General features: G+C 54.1%; 1 protein-coding gene across 6 annotated transcripts in view; it reads right to left on the bottom strand.

Annotated features, from left to right (window-relative positions):
• NECTIN2 (nectin cell adhesion molecule 2) overlaps positions 1-12,570 on the bottom strand; it is a 28,227-nt gene extending 15,657 nt beyond the window's left edge. For 5 of the 6 annotated variants that reach the window (XM_079908711.1, XM_079908712.1, XM_079908713.1 and 2 more), the window contains exons 1-2: positions 12,264-12,570; positions 540-935 (exon numbers count right to left, since the gene is read on the bottom strand). In XM_079908711.1, coding sequence (XP_079764837.1) covers positions 540-935; positions 12,264-12,354 — 487 coding nt within the window. In that variant the 5' untranslated portion in view covers positions 12,355-12,570. The remainder of the gene's footprint in view (positions 1-539; positions 936-12,263) is intronic. The other variant, XM_079908715.1, reaches the window with a different exon arrangement.
• Between the last annotated feature and the right edge of the window lie 997 nt (positions 12,571-13,567).

Below are 13,567 nucleotides of genomic sequence, written 5' to 3'. Positions count from 1 at the left end.
TGACTTCCCTGCTCTTCCCCAGGTGTGCCCTGCCTCAGGGCCTTTGCACTTGCTATTCCCACTGCCTGAAACCCTCTTCCTAGACCTGCAGGGCTCCTTCACCTCCTAGTTTGGGTTATGGGTTAGCACCAGACCACCCTCGCTTACAATTGTAACCTGCTCCCTTCCAACTTCTGAAGCACCTATAACCACCTGACTCACTCTTATTTTTCTTATGGATGTTATCTACTCCTTTGTTTGGAGTATAAGCTCCAGGAGGGCAGGGAGTGCTGTCTTCCTCACTGCTTTATCCCTAGAGCCTAGCATAGTGCCTGGCACAGAGTAGGTACTCAATTTGCTGAACACATGTTGCCGGCTGTCTCTCCAACTTGCAGAACAGCGTGTGGCAAACAGTAGGTGCTTCAGCTGCCCATTGGCTGAAGATCACGGACAAGGTCGATATCACAGCTAAAGAGGAGAAACAGACCGCTGAGGGGCTCTCGTGCATTGCATCCCCGACCCTCCCACTTCGTTGCAGCCCTGCCCCCCACCCTGCTCACCTATGACTCTGAGCCAGGTCACTCCCCGACTGGTGCCCCGGGGGAAGGTGGCAAACTCGCAGGTGTAGTTGCCCTCGTCCTCCACCGTCAGCCCCCGGAGGGCCAGTGTGGCGTCCCGCACCTCCAGCTCTGTGCCTTGCCCGGCCCCGGTGCTCTGCCCGGCATTGACGAAGGACAGCCGCTCCTTGCCAGGCTTCGGGCTGGGGAAGCTGGGACCATACTGGGGGTGGAAGATAGCCACGTTCTGGTTACCCTCAGGCGCGTCCAGGCGCAGCCACGTCACCTGTGACACTCGGATTTCAGGCGCTGGGGGCAGCAGGTGGCACGGCAACTCTACGGTGCCCCCCAGCTGGCCCCGCACCTCGGCTGCAGCCCGAACTCGCACATCCTGGGCTCCTGCGGAGAGAGGAGAGAGAGAGGTCGGGTCAGTGAAGGACCCAGACACCTCCGGGCCAGGCCGGGCCATCACTGAGGGGCCGCCCCCTGAAATGCAGACCCGCAATGCAATGCAGGAATCTTTATGAAATCCCAATTCCCAAAAGGCCAGCCAGAAAGAGTTTGAGGAAAACTAGGGACATTTGTGTCCAGGCTAGATGACATATGATTATGGAATTACCATTCATGATCTTAGGTGTGATGATTAAATTGTGGTTATGTAGTATTCCTTTAAAGTTAAAAAAAATTTTTTTAATTTAATTTAATTTAATTTTATGCCGTGCCGCATAGCTTGCGGTATCTTATTTCCCCCACCAGGGATTGAACCCAGGCCATGGCAGTGAAAGCCTGGAGTCCTAACCACTGGACCGCCAGGGAATTCCCTATTTTATTTTTATTTTATTGAAGTATAGTTGATTTACAATGTGTTAGTTTCAGGTGTACAGCACAGTGATTCAGTTTATATATATCTCTCAATACATATATGTGTATTGTATATTCTTTTTCAGATTCTTTTCCTTTATAGGTTTTACAAAATATTGAGTATAGTTCCCTGTGCTATACAATAGGTCCTTGCTGGTTATCTATTTTATGTAGTATTCCTTTTTCTTAGAAGATAAATGGTGGATGGGACTTCCCTGGCGGTCCAGTGGTTAGGACTCTGCGATCTCACTGCCGAGGGCCTGGGTTCAGTACCTAGTCTGGGAACTAAGATCCCACAAGCTGCGCGGAGAAGAAGGAGAAGGAGAAGGAGAAGGAGAAGGAGAAGGAGAAGGAGATGATAAGGGGTGGAAATGTCATATCTGTAAGGTACTCTCAAATGGTTCATCAAAAACAACAACAACAAAAACGATAAAGTCACGAAGTCAAACGTGGCAAAATGTGACCCTTTGTCAAGTCTAGGGGCAGAGGATGAGGGAGGCTGCTGGGTCATTCTTCCAACTTACACATGTGTGTTCGAAACTTTTCATTATCAAATGTTTGGAGGGAAAAAAGAATCCTCCAAAAATAACAAAAACCTGAATCTATCCCAAAAGAAATTAAAAAAAAATTCAAAGTGTGAGGACAGTTTTCATTTTTTTTCCTACCTAGGAATAATACTTTCTCTCACCTTTCTATAAAACCTACAGCCCTCTGTGCCTTTTTTTTTTTTTTAATTTTTATTTATTTTTTGGCTGCGTTGGGTCTTCACTGATGCATGCGGGCTTCTCATTGCTGTGGCTTCTCTTGTTGCAGAGCACGGACTCTAGGCGCGCGGGGCTTCAGTAGTTGCAGCACGCGGGCTCAGTAGTTGCTGTGCCTATTTTTTTGAAAACAGCCTTGCTGAGATATAATTCCCACTCTCCCATTAAAAATGTACAATTCAGGGCTTCCCTGGTGGCGCAGTGGTTGAGAGTCCGCCTGCCGATGCAGGGGACACGGGTTCATGCCCCGGTCCGGGCAGATCCCACATGCCGCGGAGCGGCTGGGTCCGTGAGCCATAGCCGCTGAGCCTGCGCGTCCGGAGCTTGTGCTCCGCAACGGGAGAGGCCACAACAGTGAGAGGCCCGCGTACCGCTAAAAAAAAAAAAAAAAAAGGAAAGAAAAGAAAAAATGTACAATTCAGGGACTTCCCTAGTGGTCCAGTGGGTAAGACTCCGTGCTCCTAATGCAGGGGGCCTGGGTTTGATCCCTGGTCAGGGAACTAGATCCCGCACGCATGCCGCAACTAAGAGTTCACATGCTGCAACTAAGTCCGCGTGCCGCAGCTAAGACCTGGCACAACCAAAATAAGTATGTAAATAAATAAATGTCTATATCTTATGTATATTTTTTTTAAAGTTAGACTAATAAATAAATAAAGTACGATTCAATGGCTTTTCATATATTCACAAGAGTTGTGCAACCATCGCCAAAATCAAGTTTAGGACATTTTTACAATCCCCCAAAGAAATCCCTGTACCCATTAAACAGTCCCTCCCCTTCCCCCTCCTCCCACCCCCTAGCAATCACTAGTCTATTTTCTGTCTCTGTAGATTCTCTTCTTGTGGACATTTTGCATAAATCAAATCATACAACATGTGGCCTTTTGTGTCTGGTTTCTTTCACTTGGCATAATGTCTTCAAGGTGCACCCACGCTGTAACATGGGTCAGTGCCTTGTTCCTTTTTATGGCTCAGTAATATTCCATTGTGTGCATTGACCACATTGTGTTTATCCGTTCATCAGTTCATGGACATTTGAGTTGTTTTCACCTTTTGGCGATTATGAATAAAGCTGCTGTGAGCATTTGCGTACCAGTTTTTGTCTGAACGTATGGTTTTTATTTCCCAGCTTATCTTTTGTTTTCTGATTGTTAAGAAAAACTGGAATAAAGGGGACTTCCCTGGTGGTCCAGTGGTTAAGACTCTGCGCCTCCACTGCAGGGGGTACGGGTTCGATTCCTGGTCAGGGAACTAAGATCCCGCATGCCACGCGGCGTGACCAAAAAAAAAAAATCTGGGGCTTCCTTGGTGGTGCAGTGGTTGGGAATCCGTCTGCCGACGCAGGGGACACGGGTTCGAGCCCTGGTCCGGGAAGATCCCACATGCCACGGAGCAACTAAGCCCGTGCACCACAACTGCTCAACCTGCGCTCTGGAGCCCGTGAGCCACAACTACTGAAGCCCGCGCGCCTGGAGCCTGTGCTCCGCAACAAGAGAAGCCAACGCAATGAGAAGCCCACGCACAGCAACTAGAAAAAGCCCGCACACAGCAACGAAGACCCAGCGCAGCCAAAAATAAATAATAAAAAAAATAAAAACCAGAATAAAGATGAATGTTTCTCTGCTGTGTAAGGCAGTACAGCATGGTGACTGAGGGCAGAGTGCCTGGGTTTGAATCCTGGCTCGGCAACTTACTGACTGTGTGACATTGGGCAAGTCATTTAACCTCTCTGTGCCTCAGTTTCCTCGGCTGTAAAAGGAGGGTAATAATGGTGCCCATCTCCTAGGGATTGCCGTTTAAGGATTAAAGGATGTTTGTAGAGTACTTGGCACACAGGGTCGCCGGAAACACAAGATCAGTGCTTGGTAAATAAACATAGCCAGGTAAGTGTAATTACAAGTAGCCCTCGACACCCAGCCTCAAGGCAAGGCCCATGCCCAGCTGTCTCCAGATGTGAGGGGAGGAGCATGTGCCACCGCTGGCCTCACACAGGAACCCAGGGAAAATTAACAGGGGCCCCTAGTGAGAGGGTCCCCAGCAGAAGGCAGCCCCTTGGGCAGGACCCGTCCCAAGCACTTCTCAAAACAAGTCATCAGTGAAGGCCACTGTGTGACACAGACGTCATCTCGTGGAAGCCCCACGTATATCTTGCAACTCAAACCCAAGGGTGCCACCTTGGAAGATGGGCTCCTCCTCTGCGGCGGGACCAAACTGCAGAGTGTCATGTGTGGGCCCCCGGAGCACCTGGCTGGGGGCTTCCAGCTGGCTCTGTCCCTTTCCAGGTGGGGACCTTGTTTCGAGCCTAATTTCCTCCATCTGTGAAATGGGGATGTTTAAGCAGCCCTGCAGGGTCCCTTGTGACAATTCCGTTACAATGATTTTCTCCTGTAAGATCCTCAAAGGGCTGGCAGGGCGGGGGAGTCAAGCAGAGGCGGCCAGCCATCCGCTGCAGGCCAAATCCGGCTCTCCCACATAGTTACTTTTGGCCCACATAACATTGTTCCAGAAGTGAATTAGCACCACAGAAGGGTCTGGAGATTAAAGGTCGAATCCAGACAAAAATCAGGATATGAGGCTCTGGTGGCAACAGTTAGGCGGAGCTGAGGAAGGGCCACCCCCTTCCCGCAAGGTGCCAGGAACCCACATGGCCCCCAAAGGCACTGAGTATGGGACAAGGGTTCCCAAAGGCTATGCCCCTTTCTAGCTGGGTGAGGAGGGAAGGGCACTCCGTCAGGGAAAAACCCAGGCCAGTGTGAGCTGCAGAAGCAAAGTAGGGCAGGGCCAAGAGCTTAAGTTTTCTTCTTGAGGTAAGTGGGAGCCATTAAGGGTTCTTCACTTGGAGAAGGACTTGGCTAAAGTGAAGATTTTATTTATTTATTTATTTATTAAGCTTATTTTATATTTATTTTTGGCTGCATTGGGTCTTTGTTGCTGCGCACGGGCTTTCTCTAGCTGTGGCGAGAGGAGGCTACTCTTCGTTGCGGTGCACGGGCTTCTCATTGCGGTGGCTTCTCTTGTTGCGGAGCACTGGCTCTAGGCGCGCGGGCTTCAGTAGTTGCAGCACATGGGCTCAGTAGTTGTGGCGCACGGGCTTAGTTGCTCCGCGGCATGTGGGATCTTCCCGGACCAGGGCTTGAACCTGTGTCCCCTGCATTGGCAGGCGGATTCTTAACCACTGCACCACCAGGGAAGTCCCTAAAGCGAAGATTTAGAACTTCAAGGGCATGAATGGTAGGAACCTTCCCACCAGTTATTCTTTCCCAGACTATGCCAACCAGTGGGCAAAAAACAGTGACTCAACCCGCAGGCCCTGGGTGCTAGAGGGTCAGCCCCTGAGGACAGGGATTTGCCTGTCTTGTTTCCTACTGTATCCCCAGAGCCTACACCAGGGCCTGGTTATAGTAGGTGCTCAATCAATACTGTTAAGAAAAAAAACCTGTTGAATAAATATCAAACTCTGTTCTGGGGGCAGGTACCACAGATGTGTCAGGACAAATCACTTGCTTGTCCTCTAGGAGCTTACATTCAGGAGGGGAGACAGACATTGTACAGACAGTGATCACCAAGCACTTCGCTGGAAAAACTGAAGGGGTGGGGCTGGGGGGGAGGGGGAGAACCTAGAGCAGGGGCCTGACCCAGCCGAGGGGAGAGGCAGGAGAGCTTCCTGGAGGAGGAGACCCTTGCCAAGGGAAGCCAAGCTATAGCCCACAGAGCCCCACACCCCTCTTTGGGTCGCTGGGTCCCTTCTGGGACTCAGATTTCCTGTCCTAAGGAAGTCACTGTGGCTGCAAGATACCTGTCTTCTTCTGGGGAGTTCTCTGGCGGTCCAGTGGTTAGGACTCGGCACTTTCACTGCTGTGACCTGGGTTCAATCCGCTCTTCTGAGGGAGGCTGCCCTCCTGCATCTAGAGTGGCCCTGGCTGCTTCAGAGGATTAAAAAAAAAACACCCACTTTTAGGAATTCCCTGGCGGTCCAGTGGCTAGGACTCTGTGCTTTCACTGCGGAGGGCGCAGGTTCAGTCCCTGGTTGGCAAGCCAAGTGGTGCAGCCGAAAATAAATAAATAAATAAAAATTAAATTTTAAAAACCCACGTTTAGCTTCTTGTGGGGCAAGGTTCTCAGCAAGTTCTTTCATCACCAGTACTCTGTCCCCGATGGCCACACAGCCCTCCTCTCTCCAACTAGCTGGCCCTCGTTCCCTCACCCTGCACCTCACTTTCTCTCCATCTCACACAGCAGAGTTTCATGACCTTCTTGGCTCTCTGAGAGCAGGAATTCTTTGCCTGGCTTTGCTCACCCTCAGTATCTGCAACAGAGACTGGCTTCTAGTAGATGCTTAATATTTGCAGAATGAATGAGGTTCTAAAATCCCATGGCTTGGACTTCCCTGGTGGTCCAGTGGGTAAGACTCAGCGCCAATGCAGGGGGCTGGGGTTCGATCCCTAGTTGGGGAACTAGATCCTGCAATGCATGCCCCAAAACTAAGATCCCACATGCTGCAAAAAAGACCCGGTGCAGCCAAAAAAAAAAAAAAAAAAAAAAAAAAATCCCATGGCTCTACAATCCCTATTCTAAGTGTCTCATTCTGAATGAATGAATAGGATGGTTCAGCCCCTGTGGGGTTAATGGCCCATTTATTAGGTATTTCCACTTCAGTAAAAGGTTCAGGATGGAAGCTTTGGAGTCATCCCTGACTCCTCTCTTTCTCTCACCATCGCCCCCCACTCCGCGCCACCCATGCAATCCATCAGGAAATCCTGTCGGCTCCATCTTCAAAATATATCTGCAAAGCGGACCAGGTCTGATCCCTGCATTGCCTGTATCCTGGTCTAAGCCAGTGGCATCTCTCCCCCTGGGTCATCCCCCCAGGGAGGGTTGCCGTTGCCCCTGAGGTCTGTTCGCACACACAGCTAGAGAAGCTACAGCAGATCAGGTCCCTGCTATGGCTCTCTCCTCACTCAGAGAAAAGCTCAAGTCTTTACAGCGGCCCAAAAGGCCCTGCGTGACCTGTGCTCATCCTCTTTCTGACCTCATCTCTCACCCTCTCCCCTTGGTTCACCCTGCTCCAGCCACACCATCCTCCTCGCTGTTCCTCAGACATGCCAGGCAAGTCCCACCTCTGGGCCTTTGCACTTGCTGTTCTCTCATCCTGGAACACTTCCCTTTCCCTCCCTCCCTTCGGATCTTTGCTCTGGGGCGTTCCCTGACCACCTTAATGATGAGAACAGGAACTCCATTGACCCTGCTTCGATTTCCTCATAGCAGCTGATGTCTCTTCCCCACTAGAACATCAGTGCCAGGGGCAGGAATCTTCGTCTGTCTTGGTCACTGCTGTATCCCCAGAGCCTAGAACAGTGCCTGGCACACTGTAAGAGCTCGATAAAGGTGAAGACGGGGAATCAGCAGTGCACTAGGTCATACAGGCTGAGGCTGAGTTAGAGTTTGGGCTTTTTCTTGGGGGCACTGGGGAGCCACAGAGAGTTATAGGCAGGTGGAGGGACAGGGTTTGGTTTGTGCTTTAGAAAAATCCCTCAGAATGGAGTGGGTCGGGCTTCAGGGGTCAGGGTTGTGGGGATGGAGGATGAACCAGATTGGAAACACATTCAGAAGTTGGAATGGTTGGGACACAGAAGCTGACTGGCTGTGGGGGTGAGGGGGACGGGGTTAGTGTGGGCTGATGCCCAGATGTTTTGCGTTTCAGGCAGAAGCAGGAGAAATGATGCCAGGAGGAAGGCTGGCCTGGAGTTCAGACCCTAGTGTCCAGCACGCTGCTGGGCAGGTGATTGTGCCCTGACCTTGGCCAGGACGTGACCAGCACCACAGCAGGGGAGAGTGTGGCCATGGGAACATCGCCCTCCCTCAGCTTCCCTTGGCCAGCCAGGCTGGTGACAGCTTCATGAGGTGTCAGCTGGGTCCCCAGACACGCTTCCTCTGCCTGGGCCGTGGGATGCAGGCTTCCTATGGTGGCAGAGTCGGGGCTGCCCAGGGCGTTGTGTGAGCCCAGGGGAAACATCTGGGGGCGTGCAGAGACTTATAGCCTGAGACCCTGAGATCTGGGGAAGGGAAATCAAGGCAGAGAGGAAGGGGCTGGGGGCCCGGACTCCTGGGTCCCTTCCTGGCTGGCTCCTCCAGGCTTGTCTCACGCCCTCCAGACCAATAACACATCATGACCTGCCCTCTCACCATGGGGTGCAGCAGACTCCAGCAGGTCCTTGAAGGCCGGCGTGCTTGGAGCGCTGGCCTCAGCTGCTGCCTCAGCTACCTTGCCAATTAATTGACTGCATTAATCACAGTGCCCACCCTCACAGCAGACATCCAGGAGCCGGTCTGAGGAGGGCGTGCGCAGCGGTAGCCAGGATATGGGGCTGTCTGTCTGGGCCTGCATTTCAGCACCTCCCTCCCCCAGCCCACCTCTCTGATCATGGTCATCACTCACCTCGGGGGACCCCTTCCCTCCCTGGTCTGAGATTTCCCTGCCTTTCTGCAGGGGCTTGACCCCCCTGAAGCTTTCCCCTGTGGGGTCTGATACTTCTGGGGGTGAATCTCTTCCTGGTCAAGACCCTCAGACAGAACCCCACTCCCACCGATCTGCCCAGCGTAGAGTTTACACCAAAACATTTCTGTCTCTGAGACTCTGGCCTCCTCCTCCTGCAGGTCCTGTCTCTTTGATCTCTTGTGTCTCTGTCTCTGATTCTTAGGGTTCCGAGTCTGCCCCCCACTGTGTCTCCCAGGAGTCCCTGGTCTCTGCTCTCTGTGTGTGTCTGTCCGTCTGTCTTTCTCTCTAACTGCTTTATTGGGATACAATTCCCATACCATACGATTCCCCCTTTTAAAGTGACCAGCTTGGGACTTCCCTGGTGGCACAGTGGTTAAGAATCTGCCTGCCGATGCTGAGGACACGGGTTCGAGCCCTGGTCCGGGAAGATCTCACATGCCACGGAGCAACTAAGCCCAGGCACCACAACTACTGAGTCTGTGCTCTAGAGCCCACAAGCCACAACTACTGAGCCCGAGTGCCACAGCTACTGAAGCCCGTATGCCTAGAGCCTGTGCTCCGCAACAAGAGAAGCCACCGCAATGAGAAGCCCGTGCACCTCAACAAAGAGTAGCCCCCGCTCACCACAACTAGAGAAAGCCCGCATGCATCAACGAAGACCCAATGCAGCCAAAAATGAATAAATAAGTAAATAAAAATAAAGTGTCCAGCTCAATGGCTTTTAGTAAATTCATAGATTTGTGCCTCCATTACCACAATCAATTTCAGATCATTTTCACCAGGCCAAAAAAATCCTAGCTGTTGTCATCTTCTTTTTCTTCTGTATCTCCAACATCTGAGGTCTGGGTCTTTCTGGGTCTGGGTCTCCTAGTCTGTGGAATCTGGCTCCCTGCACCGATTCCTGGGGTCCCTAATCTCTTCAGGTTTCTGGTCTCCACGTCTCAGGGCCGCCGTTTCTCGGTGTCCCTGACCCTCAGCTCTCTCTGCCTCCTGGGTCTCCCCATCTCTGCATGTCTCTCCACACCTGTGACACACTTTCTCTTTGCTGGGCCATCTTACTGGGTCCCCTCTTCTCCTCCCCCTCCTGCTCCATTTCTCAGCATCACCGGGACATTAAAAATGTAACAGCATCCCTGGCGGAGGCGGGGGAGCTGGCCAGAGTGCCCAACTCCCTGTCCCTTCCGTGTCCACCACTCCCCGTGGCCCCCACACACTGCTGGCCTTGAGGGTCGCCTGTGCCCCGACCTCCTTGGGTCATGGCATCGCCGTCACTGACTGGCTGGGGTCTTTTGGGCCCCCTGCCTGTCACCAAACGTCTGTCTCTCTCTTTATGCTGTTCCTGCCTTTATCCAGATGTCCTTCCAGCTCCCTTACCCCCCGGCTCCCACTCCCACACTGCCCCATCCCTGTGGCTGCATTTCATTCCCCCACCTCTCGGTTCCATTCCTGTATGTGTCTCTGACCCCATCCCTAAATTTGTTTCTGATGCCCTCCCTCTATTGGCTTCTGTCCCCATCCCTTTATCTCCAGCCTCTCCCTGTATCCCTCTCTCCCCTCTCCTCCCCCTAGGATTTGAGCAGACCCACCCTTACTTCTCCCCTGTCCAGTCCCCCTTCCTTAACAAGAAGAGACAGCAGGCGGGCAGTCCCCTGTCCTCCCATCCCCCTCCGCTACCGTGGGGCTGCCTGGCTGACATGGATGAGCAGTGAAAGCTGGGAGGACTGGGGAGGGCAGCCACAGCAGGAAGCCCAGGTGGTGCACCCTCATTCCGTGGAGGCCAAGGAGGGGGAAGGCAGAGGAGCCAGGGACAGGGAAACAGAGATGGATGGAAAGGGGAGAGAGAGGGCAAGAAAGGAGGAGAGAAAGAGCTTGGAGAGAGATTAGAGAGCCAGAGGAGCAGAGGGAGAGGGTGAGAAATGGAGAGAGGAAGCGGGGAGAGAAAGTGAGGGAAGGAGGGGAGGGAGAGCAGAGAGAAAAGGCACAAGGATGGAGGGTCAGGAAAGGGGAAGACCTCCTCCTCAGGTGCTAAGAGCTCCCCCCCCCCCCCGGGGACCAGTGGGACCTCTAGATTCCTCCAATGGCCCCGCAGGGAAGGAATTATCTCAGTTTTCCAAAGGAGGAAATGGAGGCTCAGAAACACTTTCTGAAGCCCACCAGGCGGGGCAGAGGCAAGAAAGGCTCTGAAGTCTGCAGACTGGCTGTGGACCCTGGGAAAGTGGCTTGCCCTTTCTAAGCCTCTGTTTCCTCATCTGCAAAATGGGAACAGGAACTGGACCTGTCTTCCAGGGTGATCAAGAGCCTTCCATGAGATCACGCACCGAGTCAATGTCTGGCCCAAGGACGGGTGGATTCTGAGCATTCTCACAGAGGTGGCAGGTTCTGACTTTATCTCCCTATTTCTGACACAGAGGGAGAGGCAGGCGATGGAAGAGTCAGTACAAAGTTCTGGGTCAAAGCTGGGAGACAATTCAGACACATGCTGGGAAAAAAAGACCAGGGGTCCCGCAAGCTCCCTCCGTAGTTTCTGGCAAACCTTTGGGAAACTCCAGTGTCCTGAATTTCTAGCTGGGAATAAACAGCCGGGTCACCTGCAAAGGGGCGGGGCCAGAGCCTCCTTCACCTGCTTCCTCCCATCCCCTCCCTCTCCCGGGGCTGCACCCCTCCCCTAGGGGAGGTGGGGGAAACGGGAGGCGGGGGGTGGGCCGAGCAGAGGGAGAGACAGCGGATTAGGGCGGCATCTCTTCGCGTCCACCTCCCGCTGCGGCTCCTAGGACAAAGGCGCGACTAGAGGAAAGATAAGGTCCCGAAACCGGGAGTCCGGGACCGGGAGCCAGGAGAGCGCCCGCCCCCGCCTTGCCCTGGCTCGGCGAAAGTGAAACCCGGAAAACTTCCCCAGGGATGCCCCGCCGACGGCTCTCAAGGAAAGGGAAGTGTCCCAGCCGGCGGGACTCGGCCTCCTTAATCTACCTGGGACACAGCCGACCGAGCCTCCAGCTTCCAGACAGGGCCTCCGGCCCTTAATTATATCTATAACCCAAGAGTCAGGGTTTCTGCCCACATTTATGTCTGAATCTCAGGAGACATTCCAATGCCCACAATTAAATCTGGAGCCCAGGAGACAGGGCCTTTTGCCCTCCCCTCCCCCCAATTCTGTCTGGGACCCAGGAGACAGAGCCCCGTGCTCACAGTCTGGAACCCACAAGTTTGAGCCCTTCCTGACCCCAATTCTACCAGGACCCCAGTAGACAGAGCCCCTAGCCTTCATTCTTCCTGGGACCCAAGAGATAGAGCCCTCAGCCCCTAATTTTTCTGGGGCCCGGGAGTCAGAGCCTTTAGCACTCTCGGGCTCGGGGTTGGAGCTCGCAGGCCCTTCCCCAGGTCGCCCGAATTATCACTCTTGGCCCTCTAAGGGACCCAAAGTCCGAGCTCCCCGCCCCTCTCGAGGACCTCGGCATCTGGCTCCCTGCCCTCAATTCTCCCCGGGCCTCAGACTCCCAACTCTGGGTGAAGGAAAGGGGGGTGGTCTCGCCTCATCATCGCCACCCTCCTGCTGGGGGTAGGGAAGGGGATGGGTTCGCGCGCGGCGGGGAGGCGCCTGCGGTCTCTCACCGGTTTCCCGGAGCAGTAGCAGCAGCAATGGCAGTAGAGGCAGCTTCAGCGGCGACAATTTCGACGGCGGGAGGGCTGCGTCCCGGGCCATGGGGGGCCCGGGGAGGGACTGGGCCCGGGCGGGGACCTGCAGGCCACTCTGCGTGCGCCGATCGGTTGGGCAGACGCGCAGGTGCCTGAGTGGCTTCGGCTCCCGGCTGGCTCCCGCCGCGCTCTGCTCTCCCGTCTCTGCTCTCGCGGTCCGGTTCTCCCGGCTCAGCGCCCCCGGCCCCCGGCTTCTTTCTGGCTTCGGACTCGCTGACGTCACAGGACCCACCCCCTTCTTCCCCCGGGCACCGAGCCGCTCTTAGGCTCGGGCCACGCCCCCTCATGCTGGTCTGACCCCGCCCCCTCCTGGGATTCCACTCCCGCCCCGCCCCCCAGCATTCCTCTCCCTCCCTGTCGTAGGATTCTACCTACACCCGCTGCTCCTCAGGATTCTCTGTCCGCCCCTCCCAGGTTTCTTTGGTCACCGCCCCCCTGTCCCAGAATTCTATCTATGCCTTCTCTTAGCGTTCAAACCCCGCCCCTTAGTGTTCTACCCACGCCCCCTTACACCAGAGGTTGTCCTCGCGCCCCGCCCCCTGTCTAACGGGGTACGCTTAGGGGCTTCCGAACGTCCCGCCTCCGTGAAGCCCCGCCCCCCAACACGGCCTCTCCCATTCGTTCTCCAGGTAGTCTGCCCCTCCCCTTCCCAGGAGCTAAGTATACCCTGGCCTCGGTCCCGCCCAAAATCCTAACCCCGCCCCCTTCAGTATTAGTCCTGGCCGTCTCGTCACACCCGCGTGAGGCACGTGGGTTCTCATAGGTTCGCCCCTCTGGAGCCCCGCCCCCACGCTGAGAGCCCACCCCCACCCCCTTCCCCGCCTCGAGACTTCCCCAGTTCTCTCCCCGGGGCCACTGTCTCTCCGGTCTGTACGCCTCTCAACCTATCTTCATCTTTTTCAATCTCTGCCTGCGACTCTGGGAGTCGTTTCTTTTTAGATTTCTCTCTGTCTCTTTTAGTGTCTCTGTTTTTGTGTCTATCTTTGCCTCTTTTTCCGTCCCTGTGTTTATCTCTGGGTCTTTCAGTCTTCACGTTTCCGTGTCTCTTAGTGTTTCTGGTCTCTTTCTTCCTGGTGTCTTCTTCTATCACTGTTTCTGTGTCACTTGGTTCCTTGTCTCTTTCCATCCCTTTGACTTTGTTCTCTGTGTTTCTGTCTCTCTCGCTCCCTGCATCTGTGTCTCTCTCTGCGTCTGTGTCTCTCTGTATGTTTCTATCTCTG

The sequence above is a fragment of the Stenella coeruleoalba genome (assembly GCF_951394435.1).
Source record: "Stenella coeruleoalba genome assembly, chromosome: 20".
Classification (NCBI taxonomy): domain Eukaryota; kingdom Metazoa; phylum Chordata; class Mammalia; order Artiodactyla; family Delphinidae; genus Stenella; species Stenella coeruleoalba.
Note: the sequence above shows the minus strand (reverse complement) of the source record. Positions and strands in the feature narration are given on the sequence as shown.